This window comes from Psammomys obesus, unplaced genomic scaffold, assembly GCF_907164565.1.
Source record: "Psammomys obesus unplaced genomic scaffold, mPsaObe1.curated_primary_1811, whole genome shotgun sequence".
NCBI classification, from domain to species: Eukaryota; Metazoa; Chordata; class Mammalia; order Rodentia; family Muridae; genus Psammomys; species Psammomys obesus.
Window position 1 is genome coordinate 465,050 of NW_026587032.1, and position 21,847 is coordinate 486,896.

At 41.8% G+C, this 21,847-nt stretch overlaps 1 protein-coding gene across 1 annotated transcript in view; it reads left to right on the forward strand.

Moving 5' to 3' along the window:
- Sar1b (secretion associated Ras related GTPase 1B) overlaps positions 1-20,428 on the forward strand; it is a 30,893-nt gene extending 10,465 nt beyond the window's left edge. The window contains exons 2-7 of the mRNA XM_055602844.1: positions 4,571-4,646; positions 9,543-9,662; positions 12,081-12,146; positions 16,854-16,957; positions 17,916-18,047; positions 19,831-20,428. Of these exons, the coding sequence (XP_055458819.1) occupies positions 4,589-4,646; positions 9,543-9,662; positions 12,081-12,146; positions 16,854-16,957; positions 17,916-18,047; positions 19,831-19,947 (597 nt within the window). The 5' untranslated portion in view covers positions 4,571-4,588 and the 3' untranslated portion in view covers positions 19,948-20,428. The remainder of the gene's footprint in view (positions 1-4,570; positions 4,647-9,542; positions 9,663-12,080; positions 12,147-16,853; positions 16,958-17,915; positions 18,048-19,830) is intronic.
- Positions 20,429-21,847: the final 1,419 nt, after the last annotated feature.

Genomic DNA, 21,847 nt, shown 5'->3' on the forward strand with positions numbered 1-21,847 from the left:
TTGTTTTGAAATAGAAACTCACTCTGGACTCCAGGGTGACCTGGTACTGACTATGTAGCTGAGCCTAGCCTTGAACTCACAACAATCCTTCTATTAGGTTGTTTTTTTTTTCATGTTTATGAATCTTTTGCCTATATGTGTGTGTGTGTACCACATGTGTACCTCAGAGATCAGAATAAGGGGTCAGATACCCTAGAACTGGAGTTCTGGGTGGTTGTAAACTGTCCTGTGAGTGCTGGGAACTGAACCGAGGTTCTCTGCAAAAGCAACCAGTGCTCTTAACTGGTGTGCTATCTCCCCAACCTTAAGTGCTTAAAGCCAGCGTAAGTGCTGGGATTCTAGGTGAGAGCCACCACAGCCTGGGTTTTAGGGTTTTAGCAATTTTTGGTCAGATTGTATTTGTGTAGTTTGCCATTGTACAGCCTTCTTGAGAGAAAAAGCCATATGAGTCATCCCTTTTGTATTCTTTACAATTTATTAAATTTTATTTTGTGTGCATTAGTGTGAAGATGTCAGATCCCTTTGAATTTGCATTACAGACAGTTGTGAGCTGCCTTGTGGGTACTGGGAATTGAACCCGGGGTCTTTGGAAGAGGCAACAATGCTCCTAACCACTGAGCCATCTCTCCAGTACCACTCCTCAACCCCCTTGTATTCTTAGCAGTGTTTATCTCAGGTCCTCAGACTTAACATAAGCTCAGAAAACATGAATAAAATAACATTCTGTTGCTGTATGATTCTCTTTGATAAAATATGGCATCCTCAAATCTCTTGGAAAGATAAACTTTTCATGTATACTCTCTAAGTTCCATATTTTGTTTTGGTTGGTGCTGGAGCTTGAACCTAGGACCCTGTGCATAGCATGCCTACAACTAACCCCCTACAAATCACCCAGATGATAATGGTCGAAGGAGGTATAACTTTGGGGGAAAGGGATATTTTTTGAGCAGGGTGTGTAGTCCAGGCTGGCTGTGCAACCCAGATTGCCCTTGAACTCAGAATTCTGCCTTATCCTGCCAAGTGCTAGAATTCACATATAAGCATCCTACTCATGTTCTCATTTTTTTTAAAGATTTATTTATTATTTATACGTTATTCTGCCTTCATGTATGCCAGAAGAGGTCACTGGATCTCACTATAGATGATTATGAGCCACTATGTGGTTATTGGGACTTGAACTCAGGACCTTTGAAGACCAGCCAGTGCTCTTAACCTTTGAGCCATCTCTCCACTCCCCTCATGTTGCTCAATCTTGGTTACTGACACACCCATAGCTTTTCTGTGTGTTTGACCCCAAACTGGACTTCTAAGGCTATAAAAACAAAATTTGGCAGCACTTGGGAGGCAGAGGCAGCCAGCTCTTTGAGTTTGAGGCCAGCATGGTTTATAAAGTAAATTCCAGGACAGCCAGGCTACACAAAGAAACCCTGTCTCGAAAGAGCAAAAGTAAAACAAACAAAACCAAAGACCCAAAAAACAAAATTTAACCTAGGTATAAGGGTGTATACCAAAAATTTTAGATACTCAGAAGGCTGAGGCAGGATTATGAGTTGGAGGCCAACTGGAGGAATTTAGTAAGATCCAGCCCCCTGCCACCAAACTAAAGAAAGTAAAGAGCTAGGGATGAAGCTCAGTGAGTGAGACCTTGTCCAGCATGCTTGAGACCTGGGTTTGATACCCATCCCAACCCTCTCCCAAACTAGTTCCAGAAAGGGAAGACGAGAAGGGAGAGCCCAGTGCCAAGACTAAGAACAGAGATGGGCTGGTACAAGCTACAGGTGGCTTTGCCCCCTTTTCACCCTCTAAGGTGATGTGGGCACAAGGGTCACTTGGTTGCTTACCCTTTTTAGCCACTCATGTCAGGACAGCCTACTGCAGATATGATTAAAGAGCATGCAGATACGACAGAGAGCATGGCCTTCCCACTGTTTGGGACTTAGCCTAAGTTTCAGAGTTTGGTTACATCTAGAAAGGGAACTTTTTTTAAAGATTTATTTGTTTATTATTTATACAGTACTCTTCCTGCATGTATGCCTACACACCAGAAGCCATCAGATCTCATTATAGATGGTGTGAGTCACCATGTGGTTGCTGGGAAGTGAACCCAGGACCTTTGGAAGAACAGCCAGTGCTCTTAACCACTGAGCCACTTTTCCAGCCCCGTAGAGAGGGAACCTTGTTGACCTGTGAAAGTGCATTTCTGCGTCTATGATTTTCTTTCAAGAAATTTTTCTGTCTTGCTTTTCTTTCACTCCATTAGTTTGCCAAGTTATGTTAAGTAAATACTGATGTGTACTGTGTTTTCTACTTTGACTTAAAAGATTTGTTTCATGTGTGGAAATGATTAAATGTTGAAAAATTCACAAAGCTAACATACCCCAGATTTATCACCTGGAACCAATTGCTGTGGGAAGAGCAGCTGGGTATGGAGGTACATGTCAGTAATCTTAGCACTGGGGAGACAGGAGCTAGACAACTGGAAATTCAGGGCCCTCCCTGGCTACTCAGAAGCCAGCTTAAATTAGAGGCCCTGTCTCAAAAATATATGACATATGTTAGACAAGTTCTCTACACTAAGCTTCTTTTTTAATTTACATTTTATTTATTGTGGAGAGGCACACAAATGCCATGGTATCCTTGGAGAGGTCAGAAGATAGTTTGTAGGATGGCTCCCAGGGATTGAACTCAGACCATCAGACTTGACAACAAGTGTCTTTATTCATCAAGCCATATCACCAGTCCATGCAGCAAGCTATTTGTGTGTATATATATATTGCAGGGTGGGATGGGGATGAGAATTGGGTGGGCTTGTTTGTTTATTTTTTTACTTATTTCTGAGACAGTCTCAGAAAGCCTAGGCTATGTAGGTTATGCAGCCGAGGCTGAGTCTGGTCTTGAATTCCTCTTCCTGCCTCCCCAAATCTAACTGCCATCACATCTGATCTCAAGCTTTCTATTTATTTATTTTTGAGACATCTTCTCACTAAGTATGCCAAGCTCTTGGTCTTGAACCTACAGTGTAGCCCAGGCAAGACTTGAATTTGGTGATCATCCTGCCTCAACCTCCTGAGTAACTGGAATTGCAAACTTGTGGCACCAAGTCCAGCTTGGAAACTCTTACTAATTATTATTATATAGCTTTGGCTAGTCTGGAACTCAATAAATAGACCAAGCTGGCCTCAAACTCAGAGACCTGCCTGCCTGGAAAGGCCTGCACCATCACATTTGTTTGGCATTATTATTATTATTATTTTGTTGTTGTTGAAACAGTCTCATGTAGCCTGGGCTGGCCTTGAACTAACTATGCAGTCAAGGATGACCTTAAACTCTTGACCCTCTTGGTTATCAGGCATGGAAACTTATCAGTCTTTTTTTCTTTTCTCCCCAACTCCTAGCTCACATCTACAGATATTGAACACAGATTGTTTCCAAAATTTGTCTTTAAAAATCTCTAAGGGTTTTTTCATTTTCGTGTGTGTGTGTGTGTGTGTGTGTGTGAGAGAGAGAGAGAGAGAGAGAGAGAGAGAGAAAGAGAAAGAGATAGAGAGAGAGAGGTGCAGTGCCCTCAGAAGCAGAAAAGAGCATTGGAAACCCTGGAGCTGGAGTCATAGGCAGTTGTTAGCCACCTGGCATGGTGCTGGGAACTGAACTCAGAGTCTCTGGAAGAGCAGGAGTGCTTTTAACCACTGAGCCATCACTCTAGCCCCCCAGTTTTCTTTTCTTTCCTTTTCTTTTCCTTTCTTTCTTTCTTTTTTCTTTTCTTTTCTTTTCTTTCTTTTTTTTTTTTTTTTTGAAACAGTTCACCCTATAGTCTAAGCTGGCCTTGAATTCACAATCCTCCTGCCTCAGCTTCCCAATAGCTATCATTACAAGTATGTGCCATCATGCTTGGCTTTTACATAGTTTTGAAAGGGTTTTATGCCAGTTTATACTGCTACTTTATTTCCTTTACTACTTGTTTTTGGTTTTTTTGTGTTTTTTTTTTTTTTTTTTTAAGAAACAAGAACTCACCATATTGTGGCTAGCCTATAACTTCTATATAGACCAGTCTAGCCTCAAACTTGCAGTGATCCACCTTCATCTGTCCTGAGTCCTGGGATTATAGTTGTTGGCCACCATGCCTGGCTCTTAATTTTTTTTTTTCTAGCCTGGTTGCTATAATTCATTTTGTTCCTTCCATAGACAAAGAATGGTCTCTGCCTGACAGTTTAATGGCATTTTGAGATTTATGCATTTGCATAGATGAGGTTCTGTAAGTCTGGATAACAGAGTTTTGTTGTTGTTTGTGTGTGTGCACAAATGCATGTGTTCATGTGCACTACAATGTATGTGTAAAGTCAGAGGGCAGTTTGTAGGGGTGGTTCTCTCCCTAGCATGCAGATCCCATTGAACTGAGCACGTCAGGCTTGGCATCAGGTGCCTTATGGCCTGAGCCCTCTCACCAGCCCTATATGACTGATCTGACACTTGTGTAAGGTTGGAGGATTACTCAGACTTGTTTAGCACCTGACAGTATTTTATGTATGTTGGCCATGCTGAGTGCTGAATCTAACTAAAGCTTGTTTTTCAGAGCCTGTCGGATCTGGACATGTCCTTCATATTTGACTGGATTTACAGTGGTTTCAGCAGTGTGCTGCAGTTTCTAGGTAACCTTGGCTTTGCTCTTTGCAGCTAGTCCATTTAACCCTGTTTATGTAAAGACATTGGTTTGTAGAGAGCTCCTTCATGTAAGCCTGTGGTTAAGAAAGTGACTTTGAAATTATGAACTACATGCAGTGACTCACTGCCTTGAAATCACATAATCTTAGGTGAGGTGTGGGAGAGCACACCTGTATCCCAGCACTCGGGAGGCTGAGACTAGAAGACTAAAGACAGGTTCCCGGCCAGCCCACCCTTCAAAATGAGCTCAAAATTCTTAAATTATATAAACTTGGGGAATTTACTTTTTCTACTTTACCTTAAGTTTCTTTATCTATAAAATGACTATATGTATGTATGTATGTATGTACTTAAACTACTGGAGATTGAACCTAGGGCCTCACATATGCTAGGCAGGTGCCCTAGCACTGAGGTGTATCACTAGCCTTGGCACTAATGAGTCTATCTCTTACAATTTTATTAATTTATTTATTTAGAGACAGGGTCTTACTATGTAGCCCTGGCTGGCCTGGAACTCATGGAACTTGCCAGCTTCTGCACCCAGCCCTGGTGCTGAGATTAAAGGTGTGTGTCACCATACCTGGTTTCTATCTTCTATAATTGTTGTTAGTAATATTACTAACAAATATGCCCTGCTTCTTGGCTGGTTTACTGCATTTTTTTAATACTTTATTTCATTTAATCTAGTGTGGAATTTAGTGTTACTTTTGTTTTGGGTTTCTTTGGTACAGGGACTCTGACCCAAGGCCTCTTGCATGACAGGCTGTTGCTTTATCAATTGAGCACCCCCAGCCCTGTCAAGCATTAGGCTTATTATAAACATTCATGTCGAGGGCTGGGGAGATGGCTCAGTTAGTAAAGTATTTGTTGTGCAAGCATGAAGATCTGAGTTCCATCCCAGCACTCATGTTAAAAAATTAAAAATTAAAAAGCTGCTTGTGGGGAAGGGGGCTAAAGAAATGGCTCAGCAGTTAAGAGTGCTGATTGTTTTTCCAGAGGGCCCAAGTCACTTCCCAGCGCCTACATGGCAGCTAACAACCATCTGTAATCAGTTCCAGGGGATGCAGCTTCCTCTTCTGGCCTTCTCAAGTCCCAGGTGTTCACATGGCACACAGACACACATGCAGGCAAAATACCTGTACGGCTCAGTGAGCTAAGGTGCTGGCTGCCAAGTCTGATGATTCCCAGAGCCCATGGAGTACAAAAAAAAAAAAAAAAAAAAAAGGAACTTATTAGCTGGAATGATGGGTTGTAATTCCTGTATATCAGTTTATAGAAACGGAAACTAACTGAACTGTGCTGGAACGGGGTGCTGCCTGTGGTTGTACACATCTTTAATTAGCACTCAGAGGCAGAGGCAGGTGGATCTTTGAGTTTAAGGACAGCCTGGTCTTTGTAGTCCATTCCAGACCAGCCAGTGCTAAATAGTAAGACCCTGTCTCAAAGAGGGTAGATGTTGTGTGATGGTGGCACACACCTTTAGTCCCTGCTCTCAGGAGGCAAAGGCAGGTGGATCTCTATGAGTTCAAGGTAGCCTGGTCCACAGAGTGAGTTCCAAGACAGCCAGGGCTACACACAGTGAAACCCTATCTCAAAACACCAAAAAAAAAAAAAAAAAAAAGTAAGTAAAAAGAAAGAAAGAAAAAATAAAAGAAAGGGAAGGAGGGTGGGGATGGTTATGTAATCTATTAAAATGAAACTAAAATAAATAAAATATATGGCTCTCTAAAAATATTGTAGCTCAGCAAGGCATGGTGGCACACGCCTGTAATCCCAGCGCTTGGAAGGCAGAGGCAGGCAGATCTGTCTACAAAGCGAGTCCAAGACAGCCAGGAATCTGTTATACAGAGAAACCTTGTCTTGAAAGACCAAAAAATAAAATAATAAGGTGGGACACCACACATGGTAAAAATATTGTAACATCTCTATTTTTTTCAACTTGCAAATGATAATCTGATATTAAAAACTCGGGTGTCAAGTTGGTGTGGCTGTTCGTGCCTATAACTCTAGCACATGGAGGTAAACCTAGAGGATTGCCATGAGTTCAAAGCCAGCCTTGGGTACAGAATGAAGTCCTGCCTTAAAACACAACACTGAGCTGATGTTATAGCTCAGCAGTTATAAAGTGGCTGTAAAGGCACCATCTGCCTGAGGACTCACAGGATAGGAGGGTCCTGGGAACTCCCCAGCACATTGTGACAACTGCATGCTCACATACACTGGAGCAAAGAGGTTAAATAGGACAGATCTTACAACAGTGTAAGCAGACTTCAAAGCCCAGGTCTGATTTAGGCACCTAACTCTGAACCAAAGTTTTTTTGAAGGTTAAATGAATAACATCTATAAGTACTTAGAAGTGCCTGCAAACTAAGGATTTAATCCAGTATGTAATTCTGTGAGCTATCTTTGTTTGTTTATTTTTCAAGTGTAGTGTGCTTGGGATTGAATCTAGGTCCTTGTGTGTGCTAAGTGAACTGTCTGCCACCAAGTTCTCTCCACTGCTCCAATACAGCCTTTCTAAAGTAAAGTGTAAATGTTGCAGATGTGTCCTGGGCATCCCATTTGAGAATCATATTAATATACTTTTACTATTTAATATTTAGTCCCCTGGAAAAAAACAAAAAAGAAAATTTAGACTACTAACCAAGTGTTATGGTATATATCTGATGATGGGAGTTAAAAGCTGGTTTTGGCTACATTGGGAGATTTTATTTTCCCTTTCTTCCTTCTTTCCTTCCTTACTCCCTCTCCCTTTTTGTTTTCTTTCTTTTCTTTCTAAGACAGGGTCTTGCTATGTAGCTCTGACTGTTTTCAGGCTATCCTGGTCTACAAAGTGAGAAGGTCACAGAGATTCTGCCTCTGCTGGGATTAAAGGCGTGCACCACCACCTCCTGGCACCCAAAATTATTTTTTAAATGATTAATTTATTTTCATCTGAGAAAAAATTCTTCTTTGACTTTTCATGTGGTCTATCTTCTTGACATGATGTCAGTTATTTATAATGTCTCTCTAGTGCAGTGTACAGGCATTACCTTTGGTTAGCAAGAGCTCCCCTCTCTATACTATAGACAAGTGTGAGCAACAAGCTTCTGCTAACTAGAACCAAACTTAGTTCTTTATGTGAGGTCCCATATCACAGATACATTGATTGACTTGTCTGTCTGGATCGCACCAGGGGTACATCCAGGCTTTGCATATGCCAGGCACATTGTTTACCACTGAATTACATCCACAGCACAATTTAAAACTTGTTTTGAGATGGGGTCTCAATTAATTACTCAGGTTAGTTTGGAACGCATGTTCTTCCTGCCTCTGCCTCGTAAGTACAGGGATGGCTGTGTAGCCCAGCTGTCCTAGAACTGGCATGATTCCCTGCCTCCACCTCACCAGTGATGCTGGAGTTACAGATCTTTGTTGCCATGCTTGGATAATGTGTAGATTTAAAAAAAAAAGTTGTTGTTTTTTTTTTTTTTAACTGAAAATGAGGGGCTGAAGAAATGGCTCTTAAGAGTAAGAGTACTGGCTGCCTACCCTTCCAGAGGACCAGCACCCACATGACAGCTCATGTATTTGTAACTCTAGTCTCAGGGAACCCAACATTCTTCTGTGTCCTCCTCAGATACTTCACTGCAGGCAAAACAGTCATACAGGTGAAATAAAACCTGAAAATAGCCTTACTTGGTAGTATAGACTTTTAATCCCAGCTATTCAGGAGACTGAGGAAGGAGGATCACAAATTAAAAGTTAGACTGAGCAACAGAATGAATTCAAAGCCAAATTGGGCTTTGAATTTGGTGGGAACCTATCTCAATAAAACGTAAAAAGAGGACAAGGATATATCTCAGTGATGGAAAGCACCTACCTGGCTTAACTTGGGGGTAGCACTGCCAGACAAAAACAAAAGAAGCAAGAGAAGAAAACTTAAAGATAAGTTTAAGGTAGCCAGCTGTAATGGTACATGCCTTTGATCCCACTCTGGGAGGCAGAGGCAGGTGGATTGCTGTTAGTTCAAGGCCAGCCTAGTCTACACAGAGAAGCCCTGTCTTAAAAAAACAAAACAAAACAAAACAACAACAACAAAAAGATAAGCTTAGGAAGCCAAGCTTATTTATGCTAAATTTACTTATTTATGTTGAGGCACAGTTAGAATTGATTATTGTTTATTTTGGGGGTATTTTTTGTTTTGTTTTTTAAATTGAATATTTTTATATTTTTTAAATTTTTATTTTATGTGCATTGGTGTCTTGCCTGCATGCATGTCTGTATGAGGGTGTCTGATCCCCTAAAACTGGAGTTACAGACAGTTGTGAGCTGCCATGCAGGTGCTGGGAATTGAACCTGAGACCATCTGGAAGAGCAGCCAGTGCTCTTAACTCTTGAGCTATTTCTCCAGCCCCTGTTTTGTTATTTTTTAAACAGAATCTCTCTACTTAGCTCTGGCTGCCCTGGAAGTATGCAGACCAGGAGAGATGCACCACTCTCTTCCTCCCAAGTGCTGGGATTAAGGCATGCACTACCATACGTGTCGTGGCTTTTATTTTTTGAGGCAGGGTCTCGGGTAGCTCAGACTAACCTCAGACTTGCTATAGAGCTGAGAATCACCTTGCCCTTCCTTGCCCTTCTGATTTCCTGCCCTCACCTCCCAGCTGTTGGGGGTGCAGGTGTGGTAAAGTCGGGCTCTGTTAGGGTTTAATAGAGGTTTAAAAACAGACATTGAAGAGGGGCACTGAGGAGGACACACTGCACACCAGGAGCAGACTTCTCAAGAGCTGCATATCAAGTATCTTAACTCCATGTAACTTTTAAGTCATGTCAAATATAGTCATTTTCATGATCCATGTTTGATGTCACTGTGACTGATTATAGTTCTTCTTATTCTGCAGGACTGTATAAAAAAACTGGTAAGCTGGTATTCCTTGGATTGGATAATGCAGGGAAAACAACATTGCTACACATGCTGAAAGATGACAGGCTTGGCCAGCACGTCCCAACACTACATCCCAGTAAGTATTTTCTTCCATATGAGTAATGCTGAGTCATAGGCCCTGCCCAAAAGTTTTTTTTTTTTTTTTAATTTGGGGGTTTTGATGAATAAAGTATGAGATTATTCAATTGTTCCTGAAATAACTATGTAAATAGTAATTGACCTGGTTCCCAGAGCACAAATCAAGATCTATAAGTAGTGCTCACACCTTCTTGGCTATACTGTGAGCCCAGTCTCCACTACAGACTAAAAAACAACAGAGCCAGCAGCAGAAAGAAACAGAAGGCTAATTTTCATCTGTCACTGTCACAGTGAAAAGATTATAAAGCAGGCAGATACAGTTTAAACACAAGTCAATCGAAGGATATGTGTGGTGGCCTTTAGCCCCAGCACTTAGAAGAAGAGGCAGGTGGATCTGTGAGTTCAAGGCCAGCTTGATCTTCATAGTAAATTCTAGGTCAGCCAGGGCTCTGTTGTGAGACCCTGTCTCAGAAAAGAAATGAAGAGTTACCTTCTAGCCTACACATGTACCTGTTAAATATTTAGTTTTTGAGATAGGGTTTTGCTGTGTAGCCCAGGCTAGTTTCAAATTCACTATCCTTCATCTTCCATAGCTTCCCAGTGTATATGCTACCCCAGCCAGCTTAGAGTTCCTTAACAAAATAAATGCCCTGATGCCATGTAGTTCCAGCAAAAATTTTTTAAAGATATATTTATTATGTATACAGTATTCTGTCTGCGTGTACACCAGCACACCAGAAGAGGGCACCAAATCTCATTATAGATGGTTGTGGGCCACCATGTGGTTGCTGGGAACTGAACTCAAGATCCTCTGGAAGAGCAGCCAGTGCTCTTAACCTCTGAGCCATCTCTCCAGCCCCTCTGGGGAAATATTTGTTGTGATTATGGGAAACTCCTCTCAAGGCCATGAGGGAAGATAACAGTGTCTAAAAGTCTTTCCCACTACAAACTAGGTAACTAGACAGAAATGTACATGCACAGTTGTTTTCAAAACTGAGCAACAGCCAACTCAGGACTGTAGTTCCTAAGAGTTCCTAAACAAACTCTTCTATATTCTAGCTTTATGCCAGAGGTGCTTTTCAACTCGGGTGTGAAAGAAAAGCCACACAGCCCAATCAAGTGAGGAAAGAAAGAACAGAATTGTGAGGCTAGAACTTGCCAGGCACTGTACTGGGGAAAAGAGAGCAGGAGGGAATTACTCCAGAAATTAGCATAGAGATACCCATTTGTGTGTGCATGAAGTACAGCTGAAGAACTACACCCGGAGAAAGAACAATTCTATTAGAATAAAGTTTAAAAAAAAAATGCAGTAAAATTTAGTATGTATTATAATTTTATAATATAAAAGTAATAACATGCAAAAAATAGGTAAGTGTGACCCATAACCAAGAGAAAAATCTATCAGAAGAAACAGACCCAGAAGTGTCAAAGGATGATAGGATTACCAGGCTGGTGGTGCAAACCTGTAATCCCAGCACTCAGGGAGGCAGAGGCAGGCGGATCTCTGTGAGTTCCAGGATAGCCTGGTCTATACAGTGAGTCCAGGACAGCTAAGGCTGCACAGAGAATCCCTGTGTCAAAAAACAAACAAACAAAAAGGATGGTGGGATTAGCAGATAGGGATATGGACACAGCTCTGGTGGGCTGGGGATATGGTTCAGTTGGTAGAATTTCTGCCCAGCATGCATGAAGCTGTCCATAATCTGCATAAACCAAGCATTGTGGATCATGCCTGTAATCTTCTTCATAGCACATTCAAGGCCAGCCTGGGTTGCAGGAGACTTGTCTCAAATAATTAAGCTTGAAAGCCTCTTCTTTGTTTTTTTCATTACACTTATTTAGTCAGGGGTAGGGCACATGCCATTCTACAAGTGGAGGTCAGCAAACAAATTGTGGGTGTCAGTTCTTTCATTCTACCTGTGGGTTCTGGGGATCAAATTTAGGTCATTGGGCTTGGTGGCAAGCGCCTTTACCTGTTGAACCATCTTGCTGACCCTTCTTTCTTTCTTTTAAATTTAAAGAGATCCTGTGACTACCTTCGAAGTGGTGCACGCTTGTAATCCTAGTACTTGGGTAGGCAGAGGCAGGTGGATCCTTGTGAGTTCAAGGCTAGCCTAGTCTACAAAGCAAGTCCAGGATAGCCAAGCTACACAGACAAACCCTGTCTCAGAAAACCAAAAAAGAGATACTCTGACCAAGGATTTAAAGGAAAATATGGACTTAATGAAGAGATAAATGGAAGATAATAGACAGGCCTTTGTAGTTTGGGCTAGCTTTAAACTTGCTCTGTAGCCAACGATGACCTTAAACTTCTGCTCTTTCCACTTTTACCTCGTAAGTGCTGGGATGACAGGCATGAGCCCCTCTGCCTGGCAGATCTCTGATTCTGTTGTAAAATAATCTTGTTTTTATTTAGCTTCAGAAGAACTCACTATTGCTGGCATGACTTTCACAACTTTTGATCTGGGTGGGCACGTCCAAGGTAAGATTCTATTTCTCTTAGCCTCTGTTTTATCTTAACTTACTAAGTGTGGCCACTACGGTCCAGAGCTTGGAACTGCATGTTCCCCAAGTAAGGCAGGGTAAGGTTAAGAACTTCACTGGACATATGGTACTTCTGAGTCACTAAACTGCTTATAGTGGTGAGCTATAAGTAAAATTTAGCTTCTGTTTTCTCTTTGCATCAGGCTACTTCTGACCTGTTATCAAAATCATATTATGAACACATGATACTGTAACCACCTCCTCAAAAGCCCCAGTAACTAACCCATTTCTTTTAAGACACAGACTTGTCATTATCCTGGCATTCTCTGGGGTTCTCTCCTCCCATTCTCTTTCTTCCACCAGAGATGACCTCTTGTTCTCTCTGCTTTTGCTCATAAATCCCATCTGTGAGGAGCGACTCCCTCCCTGGAGAAGCCGGCCTGGAGTGCACTAGATGTACTTACGGAACTTAGTGCTTTTCTGTACGTTTCTGCAGCAAGTGTGGGAGAACTGTCCTGAACCCTGAGATGAATTTTTGTGGACTAACTTCCTGTCCATTTTTTTTATATCCCAATAGCTTATAGCATGTGGGTCATGTGGTGCAGCACAGCTAGTGAATGTGGGGACCTAGAGGTCCCTAAAGCCTGGTGTTAAGGTATAGAGCTAGTGGGTATCTGGAAGCCTGGTGATCGGCTGAGGTGCCAGCCCGCAGTGCTGATGATCTACAGTGAAGCACACTACCTCACATTCCTAGCACCATATAAATAATAACAGAAAGATATTTTTAAAACCTGATTCAACATATATTTGAAAAAGACCTTTAGTGGCGGTGGTAGTGAAAGCACGTTTGAGACACACATCTGTTCATCTCTGGGGTGTGAAGATCAGAGAATTAGAATCTAAAGCTGGAAAGATGGCTCGGTGGGTAAGAATACTGCCATTGTAGCCCTGAAAGCAGCCTGAGTTCAGTTCCAGACTCCATGGAGAAAGGAGAGAACAGACCCCAAACTCTACACACACTTGTCTACACACACTCACACTCACAGACACGTCATAAAAATTAATTTAGAATATTTAGAAAAAAATATTTAGAATCTAATGGAGTTTACTTGAGGTTTCATATATACAGTGTTTTCTGGATAGGCCATAAAGTTCAAGTCATGAGTTATTTCCCCTTGGGTACTATAAAATCTGTTTTCTCAAGGCTGGAGAGCTAAGAGCAGTTGCTACTCTTACAGAGGACCCAGGTTTTGCTCACAGCACCCATGTGGCTGCTGACAACTGTCCTTAGCTCCAGTTCCGGGGGATCTGGTTCCCTCTTCTGGCTTCCACAGGAATTAGTCACACACAGTACACATTCATACATACAAGTAAGACATGCATACACATAAAATAAAAATAATAAAATCTTTTTAAAAAATAAAAATTGAGCTGGTGGTGATGGCACCTGCCTCTGATCCCAGCTCTCGGGAGGTAGAGGCATCCAGATCTCTGTGAGTTCGAGACCAGCGTGATCTATAGAGCAAGTTCCAGGACAGCCAAGACTACACAGAAAAACTCTTTTCTTGAAAAACGTAAAAAAAAAAAGAAAGAAAACCCAATAAATAAAGTTCTATCTTTTAAAAAGTCTGTGATAGAAAAGAAATTACCCTCATCATTTCCTAGACCTTAAGAGATTATTTCTTAATAATAAATCATAAAAAAATATTTTTAAAATTATTTGATATAATTTTACCATTTACTAAAGATGTAGGCAAATTTGCATACTAATGAGATGGCTGTGCTTGTTTATTTTTACACAAAAAGTTAAATACTGGCTGCATATTTTGTACTATGAGACAGAAAATATTTTTTTTAAGATTTATATATTTATCTTATGTATATGAATGTTTTGTTTTCATACACACCAGAAGAGGGAATCAGATTCCATTACAGATGATTGTGAGCTACCATATAGTTGCTGGGAATTGAACTCAGGACCTCAGTGCTCTTAACTGCTGAGCCATCTCTCCAGCCCCAAGACAGAGAATCTTTAGCATTTTTCAAATTCTTTTTTAATTTTTTTTTTTTCAAGACAAGGTTTCCCTGGCTGTCCTGGAACTCTGTAGATTAGGCTGGCCTTAAACTCAGAATCCGTCTGCCCCTGCCTCCTGAGTGATGAGATTAAAAGTATGTCCCACCACTGCCTTCTTCCTCTCCCTCCTTCCTTTCTACCCTCCTCTCCTTCTCTCTCTTCCTCCCTCCCTCTTTTAGGTTTTATTTATTTTTATGTGTGAGTGTTTTGCCTGCATGTATGTCTGTGCAACATACGTGTGCCTGGTGCCTCTGTAGGTCAGAAGATGACATCAGATTCCCCTGGAACTAGAGTTACATCTGTTTGGGAACCACTATGTGAATGCTGGGAATCAAACTCTGGTTCTCTGCAAGCTCAAGGGCTCTTAACCACTGAGCCATCTCTCCAGTCCCAATGTTTTGATTTTATAGTCATCAATGCTTTGCATAAAGACATAGTGAAAAATGGCAAAAGTATGTTCAGGACCTTTTTAGAAACTGTCCTAATCCCAAGCTAGAATTCAGTGAATGATTTTTAGTCCCTCTTTTTATGGAACTGAAGTCAGAAACTTAAGCAGCAGGTTTTAAAATGAGACCGTCAAAACCAATACAATCCAAAGTTAATTAATTTGATACTTACATACTGAGGAATGGTGGTAGGAAAATATTGAAAGTCTTTGTTTACTGAAATTAAACATTCTGTTTCTGTAAGAGCAGAAAACTGTACCACTAAATCCCTGCAATTCCTAACACACACTGTTGTTTGGAAGCTGTGTGCTGTGATGCATGCATGCCCGGTGCCTGTGCGTGTGCTAAGCACCAGGGCTGCAGTGGAGTGCCCTGAGGATGCCAGGGGCCAGCAGTGCCAGAAACACGCCAGCATCAGGACTCTCTGGTTTTTTCAGTTCATATTTTGGTTGTTGGGCATTTAGAAACCTAATACTGTTGTCAAATTTTTCTTAACCCACAGTTTAAGAACCTGATGAATGGGATGGGAGATGGTCCAGCGGCTAAGAGTACTGACTGCTCTTGCAGAGGACTGGTTTTAATTCCCGTCACCCAGATGATGCCTCATAACTATCTGTAACTCCAGTCCCAGGGGATCTGATGCCCTCTTCTGGCCTCTGTGGACAATACATGCATGTGGTAGTTAGATACACATCAGCAAACTCACACACATAAAATTTAAAAAAAAAATTTTTTTTTAAAGCTGGGTATAATGTACATGTACCAAGAATCCCTCAGGAAAGGGCTAGAAAACAGTAAGTCCATGACCAGAGTTGTGTTCCTCAGGGTCCTCACAGTATAAAGAGAGAACAGACTCCTACAATTGTGCCCTGACCTTCAAACATGTACCATGGTGTGGCTGCTCCCACACAGTACGCCCACACACAAAATAGATAGCAAATGTAAAAAACAAAACAGCACATGTTATCAGAAACAAGGTAAATATGAAGACATTGAAGAAATTTTTCAAATACTGAAAGAAAAATGGTTTTTGTTTGGATTGACTTATTTTGAGTGTTTTGCATGCATGTTTTTCTGTGAACCACATGTATGCCTGGTGTCTTTAGCTGCCAGAAGAGGGCATCAGGATTCCCTGGGACTAGAGTTACAGATGTTGTATATCGTCTTGTGGGTGCTGGGAACTAAACCCTGGTCCTCTGGAAGAGCATCCATCTTAACCACCAACCCACCTCTCCAGCCCCAACCCGCAAATATGTTATATAGTTGAATATGAAATGTCCATACATGGTTATATGCTGAGCAGTTGCTCCCTAGCTGGTGGCACTGTTATCAAATATTTTCATTAATTAAGTTTGTTTTCTGTTTTTTTTTTTTTAAAGATTTATTTATTTTATCATATGAACACTGTTTTCATGGACAGCAGAAGAGGGAATCAGATTCCATTACGGATAGTTGAAAGCCACCATGTGGTTGCTGGGAATTGAACTCAGGTCCTCTGGAAGAGCAGCTCTTAACCTCTGAGCCATCTCTCTAGCCTGTTTTCTGTTTTGAATATAACAGTTTGTAACTTGCCAAGTCTATACTTGGTACTAACATTATTTTGATTTCATATTTATCACTAGCTAAAACCTGAGAAGTGAGAAATGTCAAAAAATTAACCCTGTACACACACAGACACACACATATATATGTTTTTTATTGCTTAACTTTGGTTGATGAGCATTCATAGAGGTTTCCTAGTGAATTTAATGAGTCACCGTGTCCACGAGTGTGCACTGTGTGTGTGCATGCCTGTGGAACAGCAGAGGGTGTTGGATCTCCTGCAACTAGAGTTGCAGATGGTTGTGAGCCACCTAATATGGGTTTTGGGAACCAAACTAGGTCCTCTGGGAGAACAGGAAGTGCTCTTAATCCCTGAGCCATTTTTCCTGCTCCTAATCCTATTTCTTAATGGGGGAGAATAAAGGATTTGACTTGCCTACAATCAAGGAAAGTCTGAAATTTGTTTTGGTATTCTGGGGAAAATTTGGTACCAAAATCTTTGGCAAAGCAGGCAGTTGGCTGTACTGCAGCCAATAGCAGCCAAAGGGATGTCTCTGTACTCTGAGACCTTGTTGGACTCTTCCATCCAACCATCCACTAGGTTTGACCAACACAAATCCTAACTCATGATTGTTTTTGTTAGCCCGAAGAGTATGGAAAAACTACCTTCCTGCTATCAATGGCATTGTATTTCTTGTGGATTGTGCAGACCATGAAAGGCTGTTAGAGTCAAAAGAAGAACTTGATGTAAGTTGAATAATTAAAACTAAACACAGTGAACTCCCTCTGGGCAGCTTGAAGGAATAGGTGCAGATGGAGCTGTCAGAGTGCAGCTTTCCTGCAGCGCCTGTGGAGACTCCTGACAGTCTGGGCTCGGTGATCATTTTAACTGCTGAGGACTATTTAAAATGGAGAGGGAGTAAACTGCAGCAGCTGAGGCTAGTGAGGAAGTGCTAACAGAAACACCTCTGAAGACTGAGCTCACCCCCCCCAGAGTGTGCCCTGCATGTGTGTGCATGCCTGTTCATTCCTGAAGCCAGTTGATCCAGAGTCGTGCCATCCCAGGATTCCATTCCTCCAGCAATTGTCCAGCTATCTTAACTACTTCCAGAAGGAAGTAGGTGTGTGTTCACATCCCTCTGCACCCTCTCCCGGTCAAATATTTTGCAAAGAGGCTCAGCAGTTTCCAGTGAGGCAGAGCTGAATCTGGGACCACAGAGTAAGGAGGTCATGATCTGACTGAAGGTTAGCCTGAGCACTCCTTTATCAGAAAGGTTCTGTGATCCTGGAACAGGGTCAGTTAGTTGCTGACCCTGATACTGGAATAAGCGCAGTATCGCTTCCCTCAGCACTCAGGTCAGTGCCTTAAATAGTTACTGCTGCTCCTCCTGCAAGAGGCTAATTGCCCAAGATTGGAACCTGTTCACAGAACCAGAAGTGAAACCAGGTTGCCCCGCCTCCAAGGTGTCCATACTCCCTTAGTGATTTGCATAGTGAGCATCTCCAGAGAGCTTTAGGGAGCTAGGAGGATCTAGCATATGTTTTCTTAGTGCTCACTTCAGGCATGAGGAAAATGTGCTTATGCAGGTCAGGGCGTCATGATACAGTGAAGAATGAGCCCTTGGCTGTGTGGTATCTTTTCAAAATGAGATTTTTAGGTAGATTTTAAACCAACCTGTCTTTCCTGTTATTTGCTTTGTTTCAGTCACTAATGACAGATGAAACCATTGCCAACGTGCCTATTCTAATTCTTGGAAATAAGATCGACAGACCTGAAGCCGTCAGTGAAGAAAGGTTACGAGAAATGTTCGGTTTATATGGTCAGACAACAGGAAAGGTAAAAATCCTTTCTTTTTATTTAATTTTATTGTTTTTTGTTGTTGTTGTTTGGTTGTTGTTTTAAACGGGGTCTCACGACGTAGCTGGCTGTCCTGGAACTCACTCTGTAGACCAGGTTGGCCTCAAACTCAAAGAAATCGGCCAGCCTCTGAGCACTGCCTCTGCCTCCCAAGTTCTGGGATTAAAGGTGTGCACCACCACACCCAGCTAAGAAAGGTAAAAAACTTTAGAAAGTGATTTGTTTGGGTTTTTTGGGTTTAAACAAGGCCTCATGAAGTAGCCATAGCTACCCTGAAACTCTCTTGATTCTCCTCACAAGGCCTGAGATCATAAGCACACACCAGTATAACCACCTTTGACCAATGTGAGTATTTAATTCTGTAGTAGAAACATCTTACATGACTATGTACAACTGTACAAGCTCATTTTTTTTTCCTTAAAGAAAACTTAATTGGGGGCTGGAGAGGTAGCTCAGCACTGTCTGCTCTTCCAGAGGACATGGGTTCAATTCCTAGCAGCCACATGTCAGCTCAAAACTGCCTGTAACTCCAGGTCCATGGGATCCAACACCCTCACACAGACATACATTCAGGCAAAACACTAATGCACAGTAAATAAAAATAAATAATTTTCTTAGAGAAAACTTAATTGTATATTTGAGTGTCTTTTTAAATTTTATTTAATTTTATCTAATGTGCATTAGTGTGAAGGTGTCAGATCCCTTGGAATTGGGCATTATAGACAGTTGGTGAGCTGCCATGGGGGTGCTGGGAATTGAACCCAGGTCTTTTGGAAGAGCAGGCAGTGCTCTTAACCACTGAGCCATCTCTCCAGCCCCTTGAATGTCTTTTTAATACCCTCATTTCTATCTGCTATTGAATGAAAGCCTTTCTCAGTGATAACAATTGGAGGTCTGTCATTCATGTGGGCTGTGCTTACGTATAACTAAATGAAGCTTTCAAAGTTTTAATTATCACAGACTTTTGGCGTTAGAGCTACAAGGGCTAGAGGTATAGCTCAGTAGTAGAGAATGGTCTGTGTTCTGTCCCCAGCACTATCCAAAACCAAAACAAATAGCCTTCAGCAGGCCATGGGGGTACACTCCCATTTCAGTTTTCTAGTTTGTTTGGTTTTTGAAGCCCTGGCTGCCAGGACTCCCTTCTATAGAGCAGGCTGCTGCCCTCGCTACCTCTCGCCGAGGCTAAAGGTGTGCGTAACCACACCCCGTTTGGATTTTTATTTTTTCTTTTTCTTTTTCTTTAAGTACTTTCAGTGCATGTGTTGCCAGGAGTCAACCTAGACCCTACACATACTCTACCATTAAGCCAGCTTCTTAGCCTCTGTGTTATGTTCTGAACCTGCACTTTATAAGGATATTAAGACATTGCCTGGTGTGGTATTATAGGCAGTTATGAGCCACTGTGTGGGTACTGGGAATTGAACCCAGCTCCTCTGCAAAAACCAGTGCTCTTAACCACTGTGCATCTCTCCAGTACCCTCTCCCCTTTCTAAAATTTAACTTTATAAGTGTCTTGCCTACGTGTATGTCTGTGTACCACATATATTCCCGTTGCACTGGAAGGCCTGTTGTGCTGGCTCTGTGGTCCCCATTACTAGCCTGAGGCTGAGTGTAGCAACCCTTTGATACAATGAGTGGGTGTAGGTCATTCCACCGCAGCTTTATCATTGACACTTTTTGTTCTGAAGGAGAATCTACAATATGCTGGGAGTAGAACTTTTACTCCCTGAGCCCTCAACTTAACAGCTCTCTCCTCATCCAGGGCAATGTGTCGCTGAAGGAGCTGAATGCCAGGCCTCTGGAAGTGTTCATGTGCAGTGTGCTGAAAAGGCAAGGCTATGGAGAAGGCTTCCGCTGGATGGCACAGTACATCGATTAGCAGCGGTCATGCCCACACGCATCCAGGCCTCAAGACCCATCCCCCAACATGCATAACTTGAATTCAATAGACTTTTGTTGGTTTCAGAATAGGTGTTTTTGAATTATTAATATATCTACCTGAGTGGAAATTGCAAACTGATTCAAGTTTGAATATCACAATGTTAGTTTTCTTATTCCACACAGATAGTTTTTACAGTTTCTAACCCCACATCAACCCATCACCGTTTATAAAGATCAGCTTCCCAGTGGTACATTTGAAGCACTTTTTAACGATATGAAACTACAAATATAAACCATATTTAAGAGCTCATCATGTGAAACTTTTATGTACTTTTTGGAAATAGTTTTTCAATTTTAGATTGTCTGCCTATCTTGTGTACAGTTAAGATCCGCTTATCAGTGATTGCATGATGCCTTACTGTTTTCAGGACTACTTTTTCTTATGCAAATGTCATGCAATAAAACAAACTCCAACGTTTGCCTCTTTGGTGGACAGCAGTTTCATTTGAACGTGTCCTGTGGCTAGTGTGCTCTGAAAAGTGTGAGATTTTAATATTGAACATATGAGAGCATGGGTGATGGGCAAAATTCCTTCAGAATATTTAGAATGGCGCTTAAGCCCCAAGAGGCTTTCTACTTACCACACAGCAGCTGGAGCTGAGTGTGCCTGACTCCAAGGTTCTGAATCCTCCGTTTCCTTTACCAGTCACGAGACCTGCCATTACTACCGTAGCCACAGTCTGTGCCTGTCTTCTGTGGTCCAGCCCCAGGGCTCCCTATGTGGAATGGACTTTCCAGAGGGAGCAGCTTAGCTTAGAAACCCATGTGGCTGGAGGAAGGCAGCAGGGCTGGGATTTGCCCCTGTCCTGTGGCTCTCCTGCGCTGGAGCATGCTTCCTTTCCTGAGAGGAGGAAAATGAATGCTTGTTTTAGGCCATCTTTATCTCATTGGCACTCTGCTCTGCACCAAAGCCTTGGGCTCTGCATATGATACTACAGTGTTACTGCTGTGCTCACATGTACAACTGGGCTTGGTTGTTCAAAGCATTTTAGTTTCCCTAACATAAATGAAAGGTAAGTGCCATTTTTTTGTTTTGTTTTTTTGAGATAGTCTGAATTTGTAGATTTTGTTCATGCAGAGGGGAGTAAGGGCTCCGCCCATGTCAAATAGTAGCCTAAACAATAAAAATGGGGATCAGTTGCTCTGCCTTAGGGCCCCTGATTTTGTTTACTTTTTTCTGTCTGTAAAGCAATATTACTTATTTTTTTCCCCAGAGAAGAAACAAGCAGGATAAGCACATACAATGATTTTCTTTTTATTTAAAGAGTACTGTCTGGATTAGGAGAGCCTCCTCACAATTCACTCCATGTAAATTGGGTTTAAATCCCTGTAATCTCGAGGATAGTAAACACAGAGAATAAAATGAGATACTGAAAAGAACTCACAAAGTGATCAGTCTCATCATTAAATAAACCCAAAATGTTGAGAAAAATAAAATGAAACAAGCCATCTTGGAAGCCTGGCGTTGCCTCCTTAGTTTAATAAACAAAAAAGAGAACAATGATAACCAGAGGGCAATGAATACAGTGTTATGGGTGCCACCATTTTGTTTATGCCACATGGCTGCCAACCACATGTTCCTGAAGAATTTTGAACTGTGACCTAGGAAGTATCTGGATCATAGATAGCTTCATAGGCAACTCCATCTCCCCCCGCCCCACGCTTTGAAATTAAATGTATAATAAAGTAACATAACAAGAACTAAAAACTATCAAAAAAGCTATTTCACTTTCTTTAATTTGACCCTCTCATGGGGGGGGGGATAGGGTGGCTGGCATCTAAGTGAGTTCACACAGGGAGAAACAGCTCCCTAAGCCTTCCTTGCTCTCCCCCCTCCT